Source organism: Ceratotherium simum, chromosome 19 (assembly GCF_057802395.1).
Source record: "Ceratotherium simum simum isolate JZ-2026a chromosome 19, ASM5780239v1, whole genome shotgun sequence".
NCBI lineage: Eukaryota > Metazoa > Chordata > Mammalia > Perissodactyla > Rhinocerotidae > Ceratotherium > Ceratotherium simum.
The window spans coordinates 5,576,917-5,592,271 of NC_141918.1; the positions used below are offsets into that span (position 1 = coordinate 5,576,917).

The window sequence follows — 15,355 nt, forward strand, 5'->3', positions numbered from 1 at the left end:
ACTCTGGTTATCCATAACAATGGAGTACCATGAAGCTATTTTTAAAAAATGAGGATGCTTTCTATGTAATGACATGAAAAGATGATAGTATTCGTTTCTTAGGGCTGCTGTAATAAATCACCACAAACTGGGTGGCTTTAAAACAACAGAAATTTATTCTCTCACAGTTCTGGAGACAAGAAGCCTGAAATCAAGGTGTTGGCAGGGCCACATTCCCTCTGGAGGCCCTAGGAAGGATCTGTTCCCTGCTTTTCCTGGCTTCTAGTGGTTGCTGTCAATCACTGGTGTTCCTTAACTTGTAGCCATCACTTCAATATCTGCCTCCATCTTCATATGGTGTTCTCCTCTAGATTACTGTTTGATTAAATAACTGGGTACTACAGGTAGCCAAGTTGACACATAAAACTAACCATCACAATCGCCCAGAAATAAAGTGAAAAATAAACCAAGATACACAATAGTGTGTAAAATATGCTACCTTTTATTTACAAAACAGGAAGAATAAGAATTCACATGACTCGTATTTGCATAAATTCTGGAAGGCTTCTCACAGCTAAACACGTGCATGTGTAACTGGTTAGATTATGGGCAAGGAAAGGAACAAGAATTTACAAAAACCTTTTTTTTTTTTTTGTGAGGAAGATCGGCCCTGAGCTAACATCTGCCAATCCTCCTCTTTTTTTGCTGAGGAAGACGGGCCCTGGGCTAACATCCATGCCCATCTTCCTCTACTTTATATGGGACGCCGCCACAGCATGGCCTGACAAGCGGTGCATTGGTGCACGCCCGGGATCCGAACTGGCGAATCCTGGGCCACTGCAGCGGAGCGCGTGCACTTAACCGCTTGTGCCACCGGGCCAGCCCCCCAAAACCTTTTTATATCATTTTGATTTTTGAACCATGGAATGTATTATCTAGGCAAAATGTTGAATTAAAAATAAAGAAGATGCAACAGTAAGATCTGCGGTATTACAGCAGGAAAAGATCATTAGAACAAGATGCAAAGTCCAAAAATAGACACACACACACTGAAAGTGGCATTTCAAACGAGAGGTAGAACTATAGGTGAATGCTGTGTTCTTTTGCTTATCTGTATTGTCTGTTTCCTCAATGGACTTGTTTCTTCTGCAGTTTCTTCTTCTTCTAGAAAAACAGTTTAAATGTCTTGAATCCCTTTTGGAAAGGTTAGGAGAGGCAAACGACTATGGATCAAAGCCTTTTGAGAATCAGAGAATTCCTCCTCTTCCAAAAAATATTTAAAAACTGATAGCCTCTCCTTTTTTTTTAAAAGATACATTTCTTACCTTGAAGGATTTGAAGGGAGGAACGAAAGGAGAAATGTCCAGCAACTTCCTAATTCGTGCAGTTCAGGTACTTATGAAACTCAGAATTAAAAGTGAGATATGATCTTTAAGGAAACTCTTTGACGTGATTTTTCTTTGCTATGATTGACTTATTTCTATTTATACCTTTTACACACTGAGTAACCTTGTGCAGACCCATGTCTACAAATTTCATACATGTGTGACTGAGTCTCAAATCTTCCTTCTGTTTGCTGGACACGTCCATATGGACGTCCCAAAACAAACTCAACATGCTTAAAATGGAACGACTCATCTCACCTCCTACCTCTCAAATCTGCTCTTGTCATATCCCCATTTCAGTCCTTGTCACTGTCTTTTTTTTTTTTTGGCCAGCGCTGGTGTTCTAGTGGTTAAGATTTGGTGCTCTCACCGCCGTGACCCAGGTTCATTTCCCGGTCAGGGAACCACACCACCCGTCTGTCGGTTGTCATACTGTGGTGGCTGCGTGTTGCTGTGATGCTGAAAGCTATGCCACCAGTATTTCAAATACCAACAGGGTCACCCATGGTGGACAGGTTTTAGCAGAGCTTCCAGACTAAGACAGACTGGGAAGGACCTGGTCACCCATTCCAAAAATATTTGCCATGAAAATCCTGTGAATAGCAACACAGCATTGTCTGATATATCACCGAAAGAGGAAAGGATGGTGCAAAAAGACCAGGCAGGGTTCAGCTCTGCTGTCCACAGGGCGCTAGGAGTCGGAATCGACTCCAAGGCACTAACACCACCACCATCATTTCCTCAGTTAATGGGAGGCCTCTTCTCTCTCCTCCTCTCCCATATCTAATTGATTACCAAGTGCTGTCAATTCTCTCTAGTGAATAACTCTACAATTCATCAATAGTGTGTGCCCATTGACTGTCTCATTATTTCTTTTTTTCCAGCTTTATTGAGATATAATTCACATACATCACTGTACAAGTTTAAGCTGTACAGCATAATGGTTTAACTTACATATATTGTGAAATGATTACTGCAGTAAGTTTAGTTAGCATCCATCATCTCATATAGACACAATAAAAGGAAAAAGCAAAAAGAGAAAAAAAATTTTTTCCTTGTGATGAGAATGCTTAGGATCTACTCTCAACATTTTTCCTATATATCATATAGCAGTGTTAACTATAGTCATCATGTTGTACATTACATCCCTAGTACTTATTTATCTTGTAACTGGAAGTTTGTACATTTTCACCACCTTCCTCCAATTTCCCAACTCCCCACCCCTCACCCCTGATAACCACAAATTTGATCTCGTTTTCTTACGAGTTTGGGTTTTTTTTCCAATTCCACACATAAGTGAAATCATACAGTGTTTATGTTTCTCTGTCTGACTCATTTTACTTAGCATAATGCCCTCAAGGTCCATCTTTGTTGTCACAAACAGTAGAATTTCCTCATTTTTGTTACGGCTGAGTAATATTCCATTGTAAATATACACCACAACTGCTTTATCGATTAATCTGTTGATGGACACTTAGGTTGTTTCCATATCGTGGCTATTATAAATAATGCTATTAACATGGGGGTGAATCTATATATATCTTTTCAAGTTAGTGTTTTCATTTCCTTCAGATATATTCCCAGAAGTGGAATTGCTGGCTTATATGGTAGTTTTATTTTTACTTTTTTGGGGAACCTCCATACTCTTTTCCTTAGTGGCTGTACCAGTTTACAATCCTACCAACAGTGCACAAGGGTTCCCTTTTCTCCACATCCTCCCCAGCATTTGTTATCTCTTGTCTTTTTGATAATGGCCATTCTAACAGGTGTGATGTGATATCTCATTGTGGTTTTGATTTGCATTTCCCTAATGACTAATGATGTTGAGCACCTTTTCATGTTCCTGTTGGCCATATCCAAAGATATCTTCTTTGGAAAAATGTCTATTCAGGTCTTTTGCCCATTTTTTAATTGGATTATTTGTTTTTTTGCTATTGAACTGTATGAGTTCTTTATATATTTTGGATATTAACCCCTTATCAGATATATGGTTTGCAAATATTGTTTCCCATTCAGTAACTAGTCCTTTCACTTTGTTGATCTGTTGAGAAATCTACTGATAGTTTTATGAGGGTTTCCTTGTGTGTAACTTCTCTCTTTTCTCTTGCTACTTTTAAAATTCTTTCTTTGTCTTTGACTTTTGACAATTTAACTATAATGTGTCTCTGTGTAGCCCTATTCCACTTCAGCCTATTTGCGGTCCCTTGGGCCTGCTGGATCTGGAAGTCTATTTCCCTCCCCAGGTTTGGAAAGTTTTCAGCCATTATTGCTTTAAGTACACTTTCTTTCCCTTTTTCTTACTCTTCTCCTTCTGGAATTCCCATAATGAGAATGTTTCTTTTCATTGTGTCCCGTAAGTCCTGTAGGCTTTCTTCATCTTTTTCATTCTTTTTTCTTTTTGCTTTTCTGACTGGATAATTTCAAATGTCCTACCTTCCCGGTTGCTGATTCTTTCTTCTGCATGGTTGAGTTTGCCTTTGAAGCTCTTTATTGAATTCTTTTATTCAGTTATTGTGTTTTTCAGCTCTAGGATTTCTATTTGTTTTTGTTTTTGATGGTTTTTATTTCCTTGTTGAACTTCTCATTTTGTTCATGCATTGTTTTCCTAATTTTGTTTAGGTGTCTGTCTGTGTGTTCCTGTAGTTCACTCAACTTCTTTAAGAGGGTTATTCTGAATTCTTTGTCTGGCAGTTCATAGATCTACATTTCTTCAGGGTCAGTTATTAGCGCTTTATTAGTTTCCTTTGGTGGTATCGTCTGTGTCTGGTTTTTCGTGATCATGATTCCTCACGTTGGTGTCTGCACACTTGAGTAAGTGGTCTCTTCCTCCAGACATCTCAGGTTCGCTTTGGCAGACAGTTCTTCACCAGTCAGCTCAGTTTGGGTTTCTGGATGTGTCTGCTGGCTGTAGGATGGACTTTGCTCTTGCCTAGATTCATCAGGCTTACTAGATGGCCGGGACTGGGCACTATACTCAGCAAAAGGAGGGCTATGGATTAGCTTCCCTGCCCCTGTGGGGCAGCAGGATGTGACCCAGGCCGGCATAGCTCATTGTTTGGGGACCCAAGTCAGACAGGAGTGTGCACTGAATATCCCGGTCAGATGAGGCCATCAGTTTTGCTCTGCAGACAAGGAGAGCCACAGGCTGTGCTCTCTGTTCAAGTGCCCCTGTAAGCAGGGCTGTTGGGTGGGCTCTGCAGCCTCCCGTGTGCTCTGGCAAGGTTCCCTGGTCGAGCAGGCTGAAGGCTGTCTTCAGCAGTAAGTGGGGCTACAAATTAGTTTCCCTGCCCGCGTGCAGTGGGAGAAGCAGCTCCAAGGCCACTAAAGCTCTTCGTTTATGGTCTTGACTCAAGCCGACCCGTGCCCCAGTTCCCTGGCTGAATAGGGCACTGGCTTTGCTCTGGGGGCCATCAGCTCTGCCTGCCCGCCTCTTGGCTGGAGCGTGGCCGGGTTACACAGCTTCCAGGTGTTCTCGCCGGCCCTTCTCGTCAGACGGAGCCGGGGGCCACGCTCCGCAGCGGTTCGGGCTATGACTACGCTCTTCTGCTGGGCACGGGCAGACCAGCCCCAGCGCTGGCACAACTCCTTGTTTGGGGGCCTGACTTAGGCAGACCCGCACCCTGCCGAGCTCCCTGGTCAGACTACACCACCGGCTTGGTTCTGCAGGTGAGCAGAGCTGCTGGTTGGGATTACTGCTCTGGGCTCTGCAGGTAGGAACTGGGTCTGCCAAGATCTGAGTGCCGGTTGTTGGAGGCCCCACCCCCCCTTCTCCGTCACAATATGATTCGCAGAGGATGAGCCCTGGAGATTGCCCTGCAGTCCTGGTGGGGCGAAACCAGAGCAGGGGCTCCCACGAAGTGACCCCAATGCTGGGCGGGGCTGGATGTTACCCCCGGGCTCTCTTTTCCCACTGGAGGAGCCATAGCCTGCTGCTGCACCCGCCTGGGGGAGGGGCTCTGAGGTCAGCGTGTAGCTGTGCCTCCTGCCCTTCCACTGCAGTCTGCCTGGGTCTCTGTGGTGTGGGGGGTGCTTCAGCCTCCCTCCCGTGTTCTGGGATTCTCTCAGCGGTGTCTTGTCCGTGAATGGCTGTTAGTTCTTCTTGTGAATGGGAGTGAAGTCAGGAACAGGCATTTTGTTGATGTCACTATCTCATTATTTCTTATCTGCAATTCCTGAATGGTTTAATCCATTTTCCACATTAGACGTTACTGTTCCAAAATGAAAATCTTATGTCATAAAAATCCTCTTTTGACTCTAGTAAATTGCATTTTATATAATAGAAGCTCCATAAAGTCTTGCTAAATGAATGAATACATAGAGAACTGGATGATGGGCAGTGAGTAGATTCAGGCCCAGTTATTTTCAGACTTATCAGCCATAAAACAATTGTTAGAAGAAATGCCAACCAGGTAAAGCCAGTTGCTAGTCCTTAGCCTCTGAAACAACTGTCCACATCACATCAGAGTATTTGAGATGACATTGTTTTCCTTTGTAAGTTTCTTATTTTTTTTTATGATTGCCTTCCCCCTAATTTTTGGGTTTTTCTGAGGCAGATTGGCCCGGAGCTGACATCTGTTGCCAATCTTTCCTCTTTTCTTCCCGAAGCCCCCAGTACATAGTTGTATATCCTAGTTATAGGTCCTTCTAGTTCTTCTATGTGGGACGCCACCTCAGCATGGCTTGATGAGCGGTGAGTAGGTCCACACCCAGGATCCCAACTGGTGAACCCCCTGGCAGCTGAAGCAGAATGCGCAAATTTGACTGCTGCGCCACCGGGCGGCCCCAAGTTTCTTGATTTTATTTTATTAAATCGACCAGAGACAATGATCGCACTTCATATGAAATTTTGGAATTGAATACACCAATAAATAATAATGATAATAATAATAACCATAATAGAATTTCTGCTGTACTAGAGACACAATGGAGATATATTTCCAAGTGGTAATTTAAAATTCAGAATTCTTTCAGCTCCAAATCCATATACATTGTGCAACACAAAGGAATGCTCTCCCTAAAACAGAAGTGACTAGTTCTCATCCACTAAATTGCTATTCAAAACACATTCTTTGTAAGTATACCTAAACACATCTCTGTAAAGCTAAAAGCATCCAGAGATATACAGCACTCAACCTGCTATAAATTTACATGCAATCCTGACCTGTATTTTTATGAATTAATAAAATGTTACTTGGGCAATCTGGGTTTTGCAGTTAATCAAGAGAATTGTATCTTTGAGAAGGTATCCTAGCAACCTCTCAGCAGCTAAGGAAAGACCCAACTGACAATATACATGGATTTAATTATGCTGCTGGTCTCCATCAAACTTTGCAGTTAATCAAAAAGATACTTAAAACAGAACGAGAAATTAAGCCACAGCTGAAAATGAGAACTAGTGGCAAAGAGGCATAAGGGAAGAATTTCATAACTAAAAGAGAAAGTTTTACTCTGGAACATTATCAATAAGCAGAGTAGCAATGAAACTGGTCAAGTTATGATTCCCCAAGGGAATTGGTAAAGTTATGATTGCAGTGGGGGTGTCAGAACCAATATATTAATTAGTCTAAGAGATTGCTAGTCCCAGGGCCAAAATTACATTGGGCTAATCACAGATTTATAGATATATTTGAAACTGGCAAGCCCACTACATTTTCAACGGCCCATCCAAATGTACATTTTATAGTGGCGATGCAGTTTATGGGACCTAAGCCCTGGAGAAATAAGTTTCTCTGAAGTGCACATTTGGAATATAGCTAATTTCATCACCACCGCCTCCTTCAACCACCATGCCCCCTGCCCCATAATCACAACCACTATTTTGCATGGCCCAATACTTGGCACCATCTTTATCTGTTTATATCTATATCCGTTTATAACAGACGACACAGAAATAGGTCTGTCCTAGATGAGATGGGGTTTTCTGGTAATAGATGCATAAATGGAGGAAGCGAGAGAAAAACAGATGGAGACTTTGTGTAGCAAACAAAATCCAAACTCATGAAAACATGATCTACTTTGTCTATAAATAAACACTTCCTCTGGATATATGTAGGAATTCTTGTTTATATATATGTCTTCGCAGATGCTAAGGAGTGGACACATGAAAAATCTGAATACTTAGTTTTAATTTTTCTTTTATTTAACATATTCTCTGTATATAGGCTATTTTCTTTTAGATAACTTTAATATTTCTTAAACCTCAAGCACAGAAACTACTTGCCTGGACCATTAAGTACATACACATACACACAAAAACACACTTTTCTCAAACTTGGAAAAAGCTGAACTTTTCAATTTAAGAAACTTTTGCTGTAACAAAAAGCATGCTCACAAAGAATGTCAAATTTAAACCACATTGTTTAGTTTTTCTTCAGGGAATGCTGTAGGACACCGTTTTGGAGGTTTTTCTGGAAGCTTGGGGATTATAGTCTATGGTGGAGGAGGAAGGACATATGAACTCCCCCGTCGTCTTGGTGCTGCTTCTTCCACTAGCATTCCTCTTTCCTGACTGGTTCAGTCCTCTGATACATTAGCCACAGTCACAGACTGGCTGGTGGTAGCATAAAGAAGACAGTGGTCTGTTTCTAGCCCGGACAGAGGGCAGTGTGAGGGAAAGAGATGCGTCCACACACTGCACCTGCACACTGTAATCCCACCCCATAGGGCTAGATGTGAATCTGCAACACCCTGCAGGTAGCATTTCTGTCTACATAGGAATCCTCCCACTTCGTGTTACCTTAGAGCAGCGGCTCTCAACATTGAGCTACATCAGGATCCCCTGGAGGGCTTGCTCAGATACACACTGCTGCACCCCAGAGTTTCTGATTCAGGGAGCTCAGAGTAGAGCCTCAGAGCTGGCATTTCTAATAAATTCCCAGGGGACACTGGCTGTGGCCCTGGGGGCACACACTTTGAGAACTACTGCCTAAAGTATAAAGCAAATGTGCCTATTTAAATAATGCTGAATCTGTTCTTCAAGAGGAAAACTGTGGTTCTTGTCCAGGGAAATGCCATTATTTCCTGCTTTGGACCAGGGAGTGCATATTTATTACAAAACTGGACTTCAGAGTTATCAGCCCCATTGATTCTGGACCCCAGTGATGTTTGAGGTGATAACATTAACAGGTTGTCCTGGCCTAAGTTCTTTGGTGCTACTGATTCTATTTCTCTACTGAAAATATTTTAGATAAAGAACAGATTTGTGCTGATTACTTCAACGAGATCTTCTGTAAGTGCTTAGGAGAGTAAGTATTGCAGATATCACTGAAATTAGAAGCAAATATTGAAGCTAAATTTAAGATTTGGGAGGAAGTTCTTATAGAAGAAAAAAAAGACTTCAACAAACCCATGTTCCTAGGTGTACTCATTAGTTTTCAGTATTCATGACTGCCCATGTAGGGTAATTCTGGGGTTCTTTTTATCAGAGTAAAAAAAATCTGAAGCTTACGATGTCCTGTTACAGATTGTGTGAAAAGTATGCCTAACCAGGATCAATATCAACTGGGACAGGAATTCTGAAATTCGACATTCAGGTCAGCTAAAGAGTGAGGAAAGGCAGCTGCCTTCGGCCCTGCTCTTCAGGGCCCCATCTAGCTGTACTGGCAGGAGGCTTCACCCTGAATTCTAATGCCTGCCTTCAACCACAGGACGAGCCTGATTTCTATCTCTTACTCCTCCATGGAAATGGCCAGTGAAGCAAAACTACGTGTGTAAAACCGCTTCTCCCACAGGCTGCTTGTTCACAGCAGCAGCAAAGTGCCTCATGTGGAAGACTATAACCTCTGCACTGGTCTGTAAAGACAAGAGCCACTTCAAAGATGGCAGATTATAGGGTAAAAAAATAACACGTTTTGTTTTTTAATATTGACAAGCTTCTGTTGTTAAAAAAGTTTGGGGCGTTGATACAAAAATAAAAGAAAATAGGTAATGCCTCACTATTTTACTTATAGTCTTCTCTCAAGAATACATCACCTCATTTGAGCCTCATAATAATCTTGTAAGAGATGATCAGCACCATTTCACATCTGGGAAACTTTAAGAAAAGTTAAATTATTGGACCAAAGTTGTAATTGGTTAAGTGGCAAATCCAACCCAACTCCCGACCCAAAAGCCAGTGTTTTTTCTACCCTACCCTGGCTACCCATTTCTAATTTTTTTGTTCTAGATCAAGGTAGAATATATTCATTTATATATGGATATTTATTTCACAAATGTGGCATTTAGTATGGGAAAATATATATCTGGATCTCTAAGCCTTTTCTATGAAATCTAACGTGTAGTTTAAATGTCTTGCGTACTCATCTTACCTACTGCTGAAATCGCTCACCCTTTAATAATACAGTAAACTTCACAGTACAACTCCTTGATGTAATCTTATCTTATTACAGAAATGGCTTGTTCCCAGGAATAAGGTCTGTGGAGGAAGTAACTAATGCTATCCCATTAAGAGCCTTTCAATGTTTTTTCCATAAGACATATTAACTTAAAATTTTTTAATTGGAAAGTGCAGTAAATGGTTTTTTTTGGTGTATACCCAAATTTCTTCATCAGGGGAAAGTGCCTCCCCCATTCCACAGAAATCCTGACCATTCCATCAAGAGGAGTCGGGGGAGGTAGTCCATCCTTTCCGCGCACAATGCCACCAGCTAGCCCTACAGGTGAGCACACAACATAAACTAGCCAACCAGACGTCTGCCAGAGCTAGAGGGAAGAGTCTCTCTTTTCGAGGAGGTGCCAGCTGAAAGGATGATGTGGTTTTGAGGGCACCAACTGCACTGTTGTTACCAAACGTAGAATTTACCTGGAAATGATACCCAGCAACCTCTCTTTTCGAGGAGGTGCCAGCTGAAAGGATGATGTGGTTTTGAGGGCACCAACTGCACTGTTGTTACCAAACGTAGAATTTACCTGGAAATGATACCCAGCAAGGCTAAGAGGTGGAGAGAGCAAGCACTATTATTTGAACCTCCAGATCAAACCACACTTTCTTGCGCTTTCCAAATTCAAGCCAAAAATAATTTCCTTATTTTGCTTAAGCTAGTCTCATTTGGGTTTCTGTCACTTACCACTTAAACAGTACTAATGCAAAATTTTCAAACACTTTATTTCCTTGGACTTCTTAAATTGAGACTATTGGATGCAGTCTATTACCTGTGTAATCTATCACTTATATATTACAATCTATTAGCTTCAACTCTAAAATGCGAGTAATAATAAGTACTTGAGAACAAACTTTCTGAGGATTAAATGAGGTAAAGCACAAACACAGAAACACCAACCAGCAGGCCTGGCATTCAACAAATGTCACTTCTCTCCCCCTTTTCTCCATTACCGTTCACAATGTCAACCATTATTTGAGCACTTCACAGTTCTAAGTGTTTTTCACGTATTAACTCATTTAACATATGCAACCACCCTGAGGTAGGCACTTCATTAGCCCCACCTTGCTGTGTGAGGCGGGGGAGCGGTGCAGATAGGTTTTGTAACTTATCCAAGGAAACACACAGACACCGTGGGAGAGCTGGGATACAAACTGTCACATTATGCAATCAAGTCCTCTGTTTTCTGGTTTTCACTTTTTTTGCTGCGAGGCTGTTAACTCTCATCTCTCCTTATGTCACTGAACCTCTCTTCAGAAAATCTTTCCAAAATTTACCTTTTCTACTCTCCTGTGGATTAGGAAACAAGCTCATCAATCTTACTGCACAGTTAATGCTGAATAAAGTAAGAAAAGTCCGAAGTGCAGCCCTGAGAGGCACAATACATTTAGTACAGATGTTTTATGGTAGCAAATTTGGAGGTTTAGAAGCGTTTTTTGCTGGTATCTTGTGCAAAGGATAGTGTCAATTTATTATATATACAAACCTATGCTCTGTTTTTTCAATTATTCCCTAAAAGAAACCCATAATTACCTATGATAACAGCTGATGTTTACTGAGTGCTTATATAATGTACCAGGCCCCCTGCCAAACATTAACCTAAGAATTCCATTTCCTCCTCATAACCACCTTAAGAAGTATTACAAGAGAGCAGTACCAGCTGACGGACCCATGGACCCTCCGGGAGCAGGAGGGAGTGCGGGGATGGACCAAGAGCTCCCTGTGCTCTGCATCCGCTCTGTGAGCGCAGGCCAGCGTGTGTCTCACTCCTGGCACCTAACAGGGCACCCACGAAGCACTCAAATAGTTAATGAATACATGATCTTTACTAAAAGGAGAGCACTTTCAAAGGATATAAAAAGGGACTTCAACGTGAAAAGGGCATTCATTGTGTAGAAAGGAAAAAGCTTTAAAGGCAGATCCTTTCTTGACAATTTATGGTATCTTCTTTAATCCTAAAAATCCCATAGTGTCACTGTAATACAAATGTCCCTGCCCCTTTTCATCAGGCAGATCTGCATGCTCTACCCAACTAACACCCACCCAGGGGTAACAGAAGTTTAGTATGCCTGAATATGAGATGAAGAGGAGGATCAGAAAAACAAGTGAGTCAGCCATGAAATAAGTTTATTTTATGATTCAATTTCATCCTTCTTACCCCCACCTTTTTTATATTATAAGCAATATATGCCATTATGATGATAGCTATTAAGGGTGAAAGGATTAATTAAAACTCTAATTATCTGATAAGACTAGTATACTGTCTAACCTGATTTAGGGCAAATTCATCTACTTCAACTAAAAATACTGGACAGAAAAAAAAAGGCAAATAATGAAATAAAAATTAACCCTGCAGGTCCTGTTTTCACTATATATTTCCTAAGTGACCTAAGGTATCATTCAAACAAAGAGTCATAGTGTGTTTTTAATTTTTATTAGTAAGAGTTCTGAGGACAAATAACAAATTTAACTTGATATTTAGAAAAAAAATGATTCACTAAGGTTTGTTCATAAAGAAAAACCTGTTCTGTACATTTTAATCTCCAATTTTAATGCTTAACACCATAATGCTTCTAAGTCTATAACTTAATTTTAGGTTTAATTTTAATAATTCTGTCTTCTTGCCTCTGGTTAAAGAGACTAGAAAACATCAGGTAGAAAAAAAGCAAGGGACTAATTAAAATGACCTGAATATAAAACTTACTAGAAAGCTTTTTAAAAAACCTTTAAAACAAAACGACCTAAAAATTATAATACTTTTGGCATAAAAATTAGCAGCTATGAACAAAATTAACATTACATAATATTTTATCAAGAACTGCATTACAATAACATTGTAGTTTACATATATTAGAATGATTTGCAACATACTAAATGCTTATTGATATCAAACATAAAAATCTCTTTATTAAAAAAATTTTTTTAATATAGTTTAGCTCTTTTGGGAGATTCAGTTCCCAATAAATGACAAGAACACAATTTAGAAGATGATAGGTGGTACATCTTTTAATTACAGACCTAACCAGGTAAGTCTTATCAAATAGTTATGAAATTATATTCAATATTAAGCATTTATAAGAACTCAAGAGAGTAACTCTAGTCCCCTCATCAGTATCTATGCTTGGCATCAGAAATCATACTATGAGCAAATATGCAGTAAATTCTTGAAAAAAACAACTCATTTTAAAACAAGTCCCAATCTACATTTTTTTATTCTTCCTCTGACACACTATTTCCACCACTCTTCATTTTAACAGTGTTTTCTCCTTGGTTGGTGGTGTATTACAGCTTCTTCAAGACCAACCACACACAGCATTATCCAAGGTCATTAACTCCTTTGCAGCTGAAGTGAGCTACAAACAGCACAAGACCAATGCATTTCAACGGAAAACCATCCACTTTACTCAGCAAGGCAAAGCCCCATCTCCAAAACACTCTATCCAAGGTTGCTCTAAAATTAGTGACAAGTCCAATAGTATTACACTATTGTTGTCTCTTTGGTTTGACAGTAAGTTCAAACCTTAAAAGGATATATTAAAATTTCCAAGTTACATTACTCTGGAAACATAATTGAGTTGAAAATCTTTCTAAATTGGGATGAAATTTCTTCTATGCTGCGTATTTGGTATGAAATCTCACACCCAGTCACTGAGTTACAAAGAGTGTAGGAGAACAAGGAGAGGAATCACTGATTACACTGTACCCAAGCCTCTGGGAGCCAGGACAGGGGAACTGCCCAGGCAAACAGACAAACGTTTTCTGAATTCAACCTAATATGTTAGCACAGTTGTAGGTAAGTGATTTAATGAGACTTGTAAATAGGAAATGAGTAGCATTTAACTGTGGTTACTTCCAGAGGAATGGGAAATCTCAACATTGTCACTGCTTCCACTTAAGAGGAGCTCAGCCTTGCCATGTAAGAAAGGGGCCCCGCCCCTATCCACAGAGGACAGGGCTCCTAAGTAGCACCGGTTCTCCACCACCTGGGAGCCACATTTCCCAACACAGAGCCTCTCACTCTTACTCTCCATTCTACATTCAGCGGGAAGACTGTACTTAGCTCAGTGAGACTATGACCAAAAATAAATAAACTAATAAATAGAGATAAAAACTGGAAATGAATATGAACACTAATGGAGTAAAACTTCCCATACAGCTGATTTGAGAGCTAAAACCTATTTGTAAAGAAAAACTCAGAACCAAGTAAGGCACATCTCTATCTCTGGTTTCCTTCAAAAGAGCTGCCTTCATTCTTGGCAAACTAGCCATGTGGTGTGATATGATCCACTTCTTTTTATTTGCACTGTATTTATCTATTAAAAATCATTCCTTAATAAGGACTTTTTAATATTAAAAGGTCTAAATGTTTATAATCAATACCGTATTAAAATATTTTGATATTTACAATTGGAGAAAATGTGCAGTCAGTCATCTCAGGGCTACTTCTTCAACTTCATCTTCTACAGAATCAACGGCTTTTACTGCTGGCTTATTGTCTGCATGTTTTAATCGGTGCCTGTTTGGATTAAAACTTCTTCCTTCACTGAGGAAAAAGTCATCATCTTCATCACGTTCTCTAGCCCTGCTGCTTTTATCCCCAGGGAGAAAACTGAGAGGGTCAAACTCTCCTTTGCTGGCAGCCAGGGAATCTGGGTCACCGCTTTTAGAGGAAATGGTGCTGCTGCCACTGGCACCAAATAGTTGTTCCATCAGATTAGCTTTTTTCTCTTTTCTTGTAATTAAATCTACACTATCTTTACTAAGTTTATCTATATTGTTTCTTTGAAAATCCAAAAGGCCACTTTTTTGGCTAAATGGATTTGACTTCTCTGATGTTTTTGCAAATGAAGGTACATAGCTGCCAAACGTAAGCTCATCTGGAGAGGCTGGGCTTCTAGTATTTCCTGGACTCTGACCATCTCCTTTAGTTAAAAGACTGAAGTCTTGCAAATGATGCCCATTAAATAATCTCTCTGAGGATTCAGAGAACTTGTATGTTTTGGCGCTTCTCTTCAGGGAGTGCAGTTTTGACTCCGAATCAGGTAGCAACGGCAGAGGAGGACATTTTAGGTTCCGAGAATCTTGGAGTTCTCTATTGATTTCATTCAATTTGGCAAGTAGCATTTCTCTCTTCAGTCTTTCTTCTTCCTCTTCTTCTAATTTATCAGTATTTTGAATCTGGTACATTTCCATTTGGTATCTTCCAGTTTCCAATGCTGGCTTTTCTTCTCTCTCCAGCAAAGATTTCTTTTCTTTCTGCTTTTTAGCAAGTTCTTCTCTTTCCCACTCTGTATGAAATCAGATTTTAAAAATGGGATTTTACAGCAGTCAATATTTTTAAATAGGAAAACAACTCTCATCTTTTACAAAACAACAGTCTTTATCTAATTTGGGTATTATCAGTACATTGAGGATGGATATCATAAATTTCATCTCTATTCTGGGATTCCAAAAGAATATACTTAATGTGTATTGCATTCAAGATTCACATTTATAAAAAAAATTTTGTTCTTCAATTTAGCAGTGGGGAAGAAGGTTCTCTGCCTATGTTTTATAACCTAATATAGTGTCGTACACTGAATGGAGGGTGCTGGGATGGATGGAGCAAAGACT

General features: G+C 40.1%; 1 protein-coding gene across 3 annotated transcripts in view; it reads right to left on the bottom strand.

Annotated features, from left to right (window-relative positions):
- Positions 1 to 11,852: 11,852 nt before the first annotated feature.
- The window catches only part of LCA5 (lebercilin LCA5), a 63,826-nt gene continuing 60,323 nt past the window's right edge, over positions 11,853 to 15,355 (bottom strand). For all 3 annotated transcript variants that reach the window (XM_004422055.3, XM_087443801.1, XM_087443802.1), the window contains one exon: positions 11,853 to 15,030. In XM_004422055.3, coding sequence (XP_004422112.2) covers positions 14,171 to 15,030 — 860 coding nt within the window. In that variant the 3' untranslated portion in view covers positions 11,853 to 14,170. The remainder of the gene's footprint in view (positions 15,031 to 15,355) is intronic.